This window comes from Oncorhynchus mykiss, chromosome 19 (genome assembly GCF_057628025.1).
Source record: "Oncorhynchus mykiss isolate SJ-2025 chromosome 19, ASM5762802v1, whole genome shotgun sequence".
Lineage (NCBI taxonomy): Eukaryota > Metazoa > Chordata > Actinopteri > Salmoniformes > Salmonidae > Oncorhynchus > Oncorhynchus mykiss.
In genome coordinates, this window is record NC_143040.1 from 43,126,302 (window position 1) to 43,138,324 (window position 12,023).

General features: G+C 44.0%; 1 protein-coding gene across 1 annotated transcript; it reads left to right on the forward strand.

The window, feature by feature from the left end:
• The first annotated feature begins 235 nt into the window (after window positions 1–235).
• Window positions 236–5,077, forward strand: LOC149975195 (uncharacterized). The gene has a single exon (XM_090211046.1). It carries the CDS (start codon window positions 1,359–1,361, stop codon window positions 4,320–4,322), a length of 2,964 nt encoding a protein of 987 aa, XP_090067172.1. The 5' UTR covers window positions 236–1,358; the 3' UTR covers window positions 4,323–5,077.
• The last annotated feature ends 6,946 nt before the right edge of the window (window positions 5,078–12,023 follow it).

The window sequence follows — 12,023 nt, forward strand, 5'->3', positions numbered from 1 at the left end:
TGATTTACTGACTGATGGTTCAAGGTGGGGTTATGTATCTGTGTTGTGATGCTCCTGCTTTAGCAGTGCAGAGTCATGTAGTACAGTACATGATATATTGATGGACAAACAGAAAAGATAGTCAGACCACGTTCTCGTTGCATGTGCGAAAGGGCATGAGTGGGAGGAAAGGGGACTGTACTGAGAGAAGTGGTACTGAGGGATTGAGTGTGTTGCGCGAAGAAGAGTTTGTGTGGGAGAGAGGAGGCAGATGGATAAAAGATCAAACTGCAGGCTGAATTTTTATCCTCCTGCATCTCTCAGCCAAGCACATTGAAACTGGTTGTATAACAACGCGTTTTGTTTTCTGATTTGTTTCAAGTGATGAAATTTCAAGGATATCATTCTGTCAGTGTCACATAAGATGGAGATCGCAAAGCTGTGACTGTCCTTTTCACCTCTTTAGAAACGTCTGTTTTTCCCCTGCTGATTTCTGTCTGGAGAGGAAATCAAAGCCCATGGCGGTCAAACCTAAATGGAAAGAATAGGGGACGGAGAGAAAGAAAGAAGAAGCAAAGTTAGTCTTTAACAGCTCCAAACCTCTTAAGCCCTGAAGCAGCCTTAGAAACATGGGGGAGGGGAATCTGTAATTGGGTGTGTGTGTGAGAGATGGAGAGCGTGAGAGAGAGGAGGGGGGCGGTTTGCGTTGGTGTTGAAATATTTGTCAAATAATCAGTGCCTGTGAGCAGACGAGGATGATTTACATGGTTTCCTAAACCTGAATATCTTCATTTCAGAAATGCTTTATTTTGGAGCGAAAGCAAGAAAGGGGATGTACTGATCAGCTGCTATGGCAATAACAAGTGTTTGACATCTGACTTCATTATTGATGGGCACAATGGAAGTTGATGACAGCAGAGACAAGTATGAGGAGAAACCAATGCAGAGATAGACGATAAGAAATGCTTTGGGGGTTCTGAATGGACCAGCACAGAGAGAGCAGTGAGTTACCCGGCATCATGATGTTGAAGTCGTGTTATTTTTTGAAGCTGCAACTATTAAATTCCTCTGTTTTTGTGTTGTTGGCTGCAGTCAGAGGAAGTGAGCAAAATTGTTCTTTAATATTCCTGTATGTATGACTAAAAATAAATTCCCAAGCTCTACTGTTATTATTGAGAGGAGACTATGTTGACAGATTTTACAGATGGCACTCCTCAATCTGAATATTTCTCATTTACAGTTGACTATTACATGACCAAAAGGAATGAGCTGACGTGCATCTTAGACATTTTTAAGTTGTCTCCCTGCAACTCGTGTATCTAGTATATTTTAATTACGATCTCTTTTTGGACTATTAAGAAAATAAAAATAAAAACACTATGGGGAAGCCTCTTAGTCGACCGGGTTGTTGCAGGCAGAGCTCCTGCTGCCTGGAGAAGAGTGTAGACGGAGATGGCTATAATGAGGACGGTTACATCCCCCAGCGCTCCATCTACGACACAATGTGTATCAATGAACATATTGACCATGGCTCTGCTCAGAACACAATAACCTCCAGGGGAGGCCAGGACAACAACTTCTCCAGCAATGGCAACCTAGGGGTGGGAGCAGGTGCCTGCGTGGACATGATCACATTCGAGGCACGATCACGATCCACGACTCCCATACCTTCCGTAGGTAGAAGGCTGGATGAAAGGGTGATATTTGACCAGCTGAAGCTGGTTGAAGCTGGCCAGAGCAGCCGGTCCCCAGGGGGGTTTGGGGGCAGGTCAGTGTCCCCCAGTGTCTCCTTGATGTCAGCCCCTGAGGGAACTTCCTCTTCCAGTGGCAAGAGACAACACCAGCATGATAGCGGCAAGAGAGGGGACAACTGCCGGCAGTCCTGGAAAGTCCTGACACCCCCCAAGAATCTTGAGCATCTAGAACTCTCATCTGGTGATGTAATGGAGAAGAATTTCTTAAATCCTCTCTACCTACAACACAGCATGACCTCCCCTCTCATCTCACCTTTCTCTGGGTCACCCCTCTCCTCAGGCTGTCACACCCCTGTGTTCTTATCCCCAGCCAAACCCCTGCCGTTTCAGCAGCATAGCTTCATCTTCGAAGAATCACCCCCCTCTCAGCCTCGTCACCCGCCTCCCAAACCCCCTCTCTCCCAGCTCTCTGTGACGGCCCTCCAATGTGTTCAAGAGGATCTCAGAAGGATAGGAGAAAGAGATCGAGAAAGAGAAAGAAAGAAAGAGAATGGCGTAGAGATTGAGAAAAAAAGGGAGGTATCCCACTCAGTGGGCTCAATGTCTCAAGAGGAGAATGTTGGGGTTTTTGGGTTTACGCCCAGGACCAAGGCACTGGACTCAGCCATTGACAATGATTCTCCCTTCTCCCCAGAGCCAACCCGTGACACTACCCCCCTCATGCTCGATCAGATTTCCCCAGGACCTGCTCCTGCTCGTGCTGTGAGCCCCCAGCCTATGGAATCCACCTGGCCTCGCAGGCTGATTGTAAGGAAGAGAACTGTTAGACAAGGCGGTGCACTCCATAACCTCCCTATTCTTCCCCCTCTGCCCTCCCTGGTGGTTCTTAGTGCCATAGAGAGAAAAAATCTTCCTCGCCTCACCCCTTTTTCTGAGCACCAGGGTAAATTGGTAGGTAGGGTGGGTTACTCCTTGAAGGAGCAAAACCTGGAAAATTGGAGGGTCTACTCTGCAAAAAAACCTCTCCAGAAACAAGAGAAGGAAGGGGAAGAAGGAGCGGAGCCAGAATGTAAAAGCAGTGATGGTGCTGAGTCAAGTGTGAAGGAGGGAGATCCAGAAAGCAAGGAGGAGGAGGGTGGAGCAGGATGTGGTGGTGCAGAGGGGGAGGAGGTGGAGGAGTGGGACATAGTGCTCGGTATGGTGAACACACTGTGGGATGAAGGCTGGGGGGACACAGAGTCTTACACTGGCTCTCTGAGGCACTGGCCTCTGCTCAAACCCCCTTCTGGGTTTGGAGGATCTCACCCACCCTCTAGTGCTGCTTCTGAACTCTCCCTCCTGGAGCTGGAGAGAAGGGCCAAGGAAGTAGAGAGTGAACTTGTGGCACAACAATGTCTGACAGATTCTCTGAGAAAGAAAGCTTCACAGCTCACAGCGGAGCCATCTGTTGTTTCTGTAAGGGTCTCTGAACCTAAGCAGATCAGTACCCAACCCAGCCTGGAACTCCTTGCCATGGGGTGTTCAACAGGGACGACAAAAAATCTCAAGGAAGATGGTTCGCCTGATTCCAACCTGACCTTGGAGTCAGACTCAAGTGGAGTCTTCATGTCGAACCCCAGTCAGACCAGCCAGGAGGACAACGCCTCAGATGGTAGTGACAGACCCTTGACTGAGTCAGACTTGGGGAGCAACACATCTTTGGACCAGGATAAAGACGAGGTGGCATTTAAAGACTGGGGGAGGGAGGAGAGCACAGAGCTCCAGTGGTGCTACCCATCACTCTTAAAGAGCTCCTCTCACTGTGAGGGGCATGGGTTTGAGGAAGAATCACCTTTGATGAAAGAAACCGAAATGGGTGAGTTGCAGTCCACCAGCAATGAAGGGCCTGACCAGGCAGAATTGAAACCGAGGAACAAGAGTGTTCAAATACTTTCTGGCATTGACTCCCCACTCCCCTTATCCCCCTCCAGACATGAGATACCACAGAATAAATCAGGCCTGGACAGCAGTGACCTGGATCCGTTCGTTACTACAGATAGTTTTGTATACCTGGCTGTGTCTGTGCCCCCTGCTGTCTCACCAGCACAGAAGGAGCACCCCTCTCTCCCTTCTCTGACTGAGTCTACACCCCCAACCTCCCTCTCCAAACACCTCTGCCCCAACATTGAGGAAAGTGACTTCCTCTCAACAGATAGCTTTGTTTACCTAGCAGGTCCTGAGTGTCACCGGCTCGCAACAGAAGGCCACTCTTCGTTCCTTGGTAGTTCCAAGGAGTCTGACTCCTCTGATGACAGCGGGTCTGGAGTGGACTTTGTACTCGGCTCCATGGTTGGAGACAGTGACTGGGATTCTGATGAGTCCGAGTCTGGTCCTAAGGCTAAATCTAAACCAATCAAACAACCAACATGGGATTTGTGGAAGGAGCTAGAGCAGGAGGTGTTGTCTTATCTATTCTGTGAGGAAGTGAAGCCAGTGACCGAGCCAGTGACAGAGGAAGTTCCAGTCCCTGTAACCGAGCAACCGAGGAAGGTTACCTGGCAGTTCAGGGCCGCTGAAGGTTCAACTCGTCAGACGAGTAAAAAAGACACGTTATCCTCTTCATCTTCCTCTTCATCCTCTTCACACTCCTCAACCCACACAGAGGTGTGAGAGGAGAGACACTGTCTGCATCTCAAATGGCGCCCTATTCCCCATTTTGGGATACAACCAGAGGGAGTCTGCCTCATAGTTGTTGATCTCACATTGATTATGACAGCCTTTGTTTTGATTAAATTACAAATGAGTTTTTAGCTTAACACAATTACCCATTTCTGTCATATACTATGGAATCCATGCTTAATTTCAGTAAAGATAGTCCCAGTAAATGCTACCGTAATAACAGCTTAATTCATCGATTTATATTACCATATGAGCAAAATGTAAGAATTCTCCTTCTACAGCTTTTATTTCATGTATTTTTTGTTGCATCAAATAAGTTACATATATATATGCTTTATCAAGTTGATTGATATGGAAATTATGTTGGATTTTCATCTACAGTATTTGTTTGTTCTGATTGTTAGAATGAAAGGTTCTGAATTTAAGCGACACATTTGTTTATATATTTAATTCATGAAAAGTGTTGATTGGTTGTTGTATGAAAATGATGAGTGAATGTGGTATATTTGATCATTGCCAAGTATATAATAACGTGCTCTGAACCTAATTTAGCATTGTAAAGCTATGAAATCCTGAAGATGTCTTGATGAAATTAACTATTGATCTACAGTAGCCTACCTTGCTTAGTTTTTGATGGTAAATAATACTAAGTGATGCGTATGGAGGGATCTATTGTAAAGCTTTTGTGTGCAATTATGAGGACTTGTTGAAATGCATAAATGTGAAAATAAATATTTTAACTTGGTGATTCTGTGTCACCTGCATTTTGTCTATTGGGAAAAGTAAGCCCCACAATATTTTTTTTCTAACATTTTTATTTTACTACTGTAACGGTTGGCCATCATCCCCTTACAGTAGATTTTCAGCATTTTGTCTGTTTCAATTTTTACTTGTGCTCTTCATCTGTCTCATATTTTTTATTTTCCTATAAAATAGAAACTGTGACTTCTGTGTATTACATCGTAGGTACATCCAAGGCCGAACTGTTTTTGCAGAAATGTAGGGCTCAGTCTATTTCTGTCCAAATTAATTAGATCATTGTGAACAAGGCCAGAGAGGTGGCAGTAGGTGTGTGTGTGGTGGGGGGCTGTCGTAATTGATAGCTAAATTGTCAGCTATATTTCACATGAGAATCAATACACACATTATCTGAGGAGGCTGACAGACGAACTGTTGTGTTTGTGTCTGAGCATGATAGCACAAACAGACTAGTACCCAGGTTAGTAGTACATCAGTGGTCTTTCATAATCACCACAGTGTGTCTGGGTGACTAATCTCCCAAAACCATTACTGTGTCACTCACTATATGCGCCACAGTTTTTTTTTTTTTTGCAGAAAGAAACATTTTTGCTTCTTACCCTAACCCAAGTAAGTGTCACAGTTGATATTGAGCTCTGGAGCATTGAATGACACAGGTGACATCTACCTTTTGTTTTAGCGGCTGGTTCATGCTATGACGATCTCTCAGAGGCATGCAGATTGTTTCTTCGGAGTACTTCAGACACACCAGACGAGGTTATTGCATAATTTATTGATTCCGCTGAAGATTAATATTGTGAATATTAATTATATATTAGCCTGGTCCCAGATCTGTTTGTGCTCTTGCCAACTCCATTGCCCCCACAAGGGTGCGCACTCAGCCCTATTTTGTTCTCCCTGTTCACCCATGACTACATGGCCACGCACATCTCCAACTCAATCATCAAGTTTGCCCACCCTCCAGGACATCTACAGAGCCCGGTGTCACAGGAAGGCCAAGACGATCATCAAGGACCTCAGCCACCCGAGCAATGGTCTGTTCACCCGCTACCATCTAGAAGATCATCAAGGACCTCAGCCACGTCCTGTTCACCCCGCTACCATCTAGAAGATCATCAAGGACCTCAGCCACCCGAGCCACGGTCTGTTCACCCCACTACCATCTAGAAGGCGGAAACCGTACAGGTGCTTCAAAGCCTGGATAGAGAGACCGATAAACAGCTTCTATCGCCAGGCCATCAGACTGTGAAACAGTCACCACTAGCTCGCTTTCACCCAGTACCCTGCCCTGAACTTAGTCACTGTTACTACCACCCGGTACTCTACCCTGCTGCCCTATGTACAGTGCCTTGCGAAAGTATTCGGCCCCCTTGAACTTTGCGACCTTTTGCCACATTTCAGGCTTCAAACATAAAGATATAAAACTGTATTTTTTGTGAAGAATCAACAACAAGTGGGACACAATCATGAAGTGGAACGACATTTATTGGATATTTCAAACTTTTTTAACAAATCAAAAACTGAAAAATTGGGCGTGCAAAATTATTCAGACCCTTTACTTTCAGTGCAGCAAACTCTCTCCAGAAGTTCAGTGAGGATCTCTGAATGATCCAATGTTGACCTAAATGACTAATGATGATAAATACAATCCACCTGTGTGTAATCAAGTCTCCGTATAAATGCACCTGCACTGTGATAGTCTCAGAGGTCCGTTAAAAGCGCAGAGAGCATCATGAAGAACAAGGAACACACCAGGCAGGTCTGAGATACTGTTGTGAATACGTTTAAAGCCAGATTTGGATACAAAAAGATTTCCCAAGCTTTAAACATCCCAAGGAGCACTGTGCAAGCGATAATATTGAAATGGAAGGAGTATCAGACCACTGCAAATCTACCAAGACCTGGCCGTCCCTCTAAACTTTCAGCTCATACAAGGAGAAGACTGATCAGAGATGCAGCCAAGAGGCCCATGATCACTCTGGATGAACTGCAGAGATCTACAGCTGAGGTGGGAGACTCTGTCCATAGGACAACAATCAGTCGTATATTGCACAAATCTGGCCTTTATGGAAGAGTGGCAAGAAGAAAGCCATTTCTTAAAGATATCCATAAAAAGTGTCGTTTAAAGTTTGCCACAAGCCACCTGGGAGACACACCAAACATGTGGAAGAAGGTGCTCTGGTCAGATGAAACCAAAATTGAACTTTTTGGCAACAATGCAAAACGTTATGTTTGGCGTAAAAGCAACACAGCTGAACACACCATCCCCACTGTCAAACATGGTGGTGGCAGCAAAAGAACTGAGACTGGGACGGAAATTTGTCTTCCAACAAGACACAAAGCAAAATCTACAATGGAATGGTTCAAAAATAAACATATCCAGGTGTTAGAATGGCCAAGTCAAAGTCCAGACCTGAATCCAATCGAGAATCTGTGGAAAGAACTGAAAACTGCTGTTCACAAATGCTCTCCATCCAACCTCACTTAGCTCGAGCTGTTTTGCAAGGAGGAATGGGCAAAAAATGTCAGTCTCTCGATGTGCAAAACTGATAGAGACATACCCCAAGCGACTTACAGCTGTAATCGCAGCAAAAGGTGGCGCTACAAAGTATTAACTTAAGGGGGCTGAATAATTTTGCACGCCCAATTTTTCAGTTTTTGATTTGTTAAAAAAGTTTGAAATATCCAATAAATGTCATTCCACTTCATGATTGTGTCCCACTTGTTGTTGATTCTTCACAAAATAATACAGTTTTATATCTTTGTTTGAAGCCTGAAATGTGGCAAAAGGACGCAAAGTTCAAGGGGGCCGAATACTTTCGCAAGGCACTGTACATAGTCATTAAACACTTTGATATGTTTACATTCTGTTTTACCCACTTCATATGTATACAGTGCATTCGGGAAGTATTCAGACCCCTTGACTTTTTCCACATGTTGTTACGTTACAGCCTTATTCTAAAATAGATTACATTGTTGACAAAGCAAAAACATGTTTTTTGCAAATGTATTAAAAATTAAAAATAAAGTATTCAGACCCTTTACTTAATATTAATACTTTGTTGAAGCACCTTTGACAGCGGTTACAGCCTCGAGTCTTCTTGGGTATAACGCTACAAATTTGGCACACCTGTATTTGGGAAGTTTCTCACATTCTTCTCTGCAGATCTTCTCACGCTCTGTCAGGTTGGATGGGGAGAGTTTCTGCACAGCTATTTTCAGGTCTTTCCAGAGATGTTAGATCGGGTTCAAGTCCGGGCTCCGGCTGGGCCACTCGAGGACATTCAGGAGACTTGTCCCGAAGCCACTCCTGTGTTGTCTTGGCTGTGTGCTTAGCGTCATCTTGTTGGAAGGTGAACCTAAGCCCCAGTCTGAGGTCCTGAGCACTCTGGAGCAGGTTTTTATCAAGGATCTCTCTGTATTTTCTCCATTCATCTTTCCCTCGATCCTGATTAGTCTCCCAGTCCCTGCCGCTGAAAAAGATTCCCTCAGCATGATGCTGCCACCAACATGCTTCACTGTAGGGATGGTGCCAGGTTTCCTCCAGACGTGACGCTTGGCATTCAGGCCAAAGAGTTCAATTTTGGTTTCATTAGACCATATAATCTTGTTTCTCATGGTCTGAGAGTCTTTAAGTGTCTTTTGGCAAACTCCAATCGGGCTGTCCTTTTACTGAGGAGTGGCTTTCGTCTGGTCACGCTACTTTAAATGCCTGATTGGTGGAGTGCTGCAGATATGGTTGTCCTTCTGGAATGTTCTCCTGTCTCCAAAGAAAAACTCTATAGCTCTGTCAGAATGAACATCGGGTTTTTGGTCACCTCCCTGACCAAGGCCCTTCTCCCCCGATTGCTCAATTTGGCCAGACGGCCAGCTCATGGAAGAGTCTTGGTGGTTCCAAACTTCTTTCATTTAAGATTGATGGAGGCTACTGTGTTATTAGGGACCTTCAATGCTGCAGACATTTTTTGGTACCCTTCCCCAGATCTGTGCCGTGACACAATCCTGTCTTGGAGCTCTACGGACAATTCCTTCGACCTCATGGCTTGGTTTTTGCTCTGATAAGCACTGTCAACTGTGGGACCTTATATAGACAGGTGTGTGTCTTTCCAAATGTCCAATCAATGGAATTTTCCACAGGTGGACTGCGATCAAGTTGTGGAAACATCTCAAGGATGATCAACAGAAACAGGATGCACCTGAGCTCAATTTTGTTTCTCATAACAAAGAGTCTGAATACTTATGTAAATAAGGTATTTCTGTTCTGTTTTTGCTTTGTCATTGTGTGGTATTGTGTGTAGATTGCTGAGGGAAAAAATACATGTTATTTTAGAATAAGAATATGTGGAAAAAGTCAAGCGGTCTGTATGCTGTATTCAAGTCAAGGCTCATCCTACTGTATATAACTTCTGCTGTACACACTTTTCCTATTCATATACTAGCCATACTGTCTATACACACAATTATATACATATACAGTATATTTATATTCTGAACTTTGACATTGCTCGTTCTGATATTTCAAAGTTTCTTTCTTTACATTTTTGGGGGGATTTGTGTGTATTGTTTTGTATTGTTAGGTACACTACTAGATGGCCAGAAATATGCTCGTTGAACATCTCATTCAACATTCATGGGCATTAATATCGAGTTGGTCGCCCCTTTGCTGCTATAACAGCCTCCACTCTTATGGGAAGGCTTTCCACTAGATGTTGGAACATTGCTGTGGGGACTTGCTTCCATTCAGCCACAAGAGCATAAGTGAGGTTGGGCACTGATGTTGGGCGATTATCCCTGGCCCGCAGTCGGCGTTCCAATTCATCCCAAAGGTGTTCGATGGGGTTGAGGTTAGGGCTCTGTGCAGGCCAGTCAAGTTCTTGCACACCGATCTTGACAAGCCATTTCTGTATGGACCTTGCTTTGTGCACGGGGGCATTGTCATGCTGAAACAAGAAAGGGCCTTCCCCAAACTGTTGCCACATAGTTGGAAGCAGAGAATCATCTAGAATGTAATTGTATGCTGTAGTGTTAAGATTTCCCTTCACTGGAACTAAAGGGCCAAGCCCGAACCAAGAAAAACAGCCTTTTCCACAATAACAGCACTTACAGTTGACCAGGGCAACTCTAGCAGGGCAGAAATTTGACAAACGGACTTGTTGGATAGGTGATATCCTATGACTGTGTCTTGTTGAAAGTCACTGAGCTCTTCAGTAAGGCCATTCTGATGCCAATGTTTGTCTATGGAGATTTCATGGCTGTGTGCTTGATTGTATGCAACTGTCAGCAACGGGTGTGGCTGAAATAGCCGAATCTTCTAATTTGAAGTGGCGTCCACATACTTTCATAAACAGTTGAAGTCGGAAGTTTACATACACCTTAGCCAAATACATTTAAACTCAGTTTTTCACAATTCCGTACTTTTCATCCAAGTAAAAAATTGTATGTCTTAGGTCAGTTAGGATCACCACTTTATTTTAAGAATGTGAAATGTCAGAATAATAGTAGAGAGAATGATTTAATTCAGCTTTTATTTCTTTCATCACATTCCCAGTGGGTCAGAAGTTTACATACACTCAATTAGTATTTGGTAGCATTTCCTTTAAATTGTTTAACTTGGGTCAAACGTTTTGGGTAGCCTTCCACAAGCTTCCCACAATAAATTGGGTTTGTTTTGGCCCATTCCTCCTGACAGAGCTGGTGTAACTGAGTCAGGTTTGTAGGCCTCCTCGGTCGCACATGCTTTTTCAGTTCTGCCCACAAATTATCTATAGGATTGAGGTCAGGGCTTTGTGATGGCCACTCCAATACCTTGACTTTGTTGTCCTTAAGCCATTTTGCCACAACTTTGGAAGTATGCTTGGGGTCATTGTCCATTTGGAAGACCCATTTTCAACCAAGCTTTAACCTGATGTCTTGAGATGTTGCTTCAATATATCCACATACTTTTCCTACCTCATGATGCCATCTATTTTGTGAAGTGCACCAGTCCTTCCTGCAGCAAAGCACCCCCACAACATGATGCTGCCAGCTCCATGGTTCACGGTTGGGATGGTGTTCTTTGGCTTTCTCCAAACATAACAAATGGTCATTATGGCCAAACAGTTCTATTTTTGTTTCAGCAGACCAGAGGACATTTCTCCAAAAAGTGCAAACTTTGTCCCCGTGTGCATTTGCAAACCGTAGTCTGGCTTTTTTATGGCGGTTTTGGAGCAGTGGCTTCTTCCTTGCTGAGTGCTCTTTAAGGTTATGTCGATATAGGACTTGTTTTACTGTGGATAAAGATACTTTTGTAACTGTTTCCTCCAGCATCCTCACAACGTCCTTTGCTGTTGTTCTGGGATTGATTTGCACTTGTCGCACCAAAGTACTTTCATCTCTAGGAGACAGAACTCATCTCCTTCCTGAGCGGTATGACGGCTGCGTGGTCCCATGGTGTTTATACTTGCGTACTATTGTTTGTACAGATGAACGTGGTACCTTCAGGGATTTGGAAATTGCTCCCAAGGATGAACCAGACTTGTGGAGGTCTACAATACACTAAGTTGACTTGTGGAGGTCTTGGCTAATTTCTTTTGATTTTCCCATGATGTCAAGCAAAGAGGCACTGAGTTTGAAGGTAGGCCTTGAAATACATCAACAGGTACACCTCCAATTGACTCAAATGATGTCAATTAACCTATCAGAAGCTTCTAAAGCCATTCAATAATTTTGGGGAATTTTCTAAGCTGTTTAAAGGCACAGTCAACTTAGTGTATGTAAACTTCTGACCCACTGGAATTGTAATACAGTGTTATAAGTGAAATAATCTATCTGTAACAATTGTTGTAAAAATTACTTGTGTCATGCACAAAGAAACCTACTTGCCAAAACTATAGTTCGTTAACAAGATATTTGTGGAGTGGTTGAAAAATGAGTTTTAATGACTCCAACCTACGT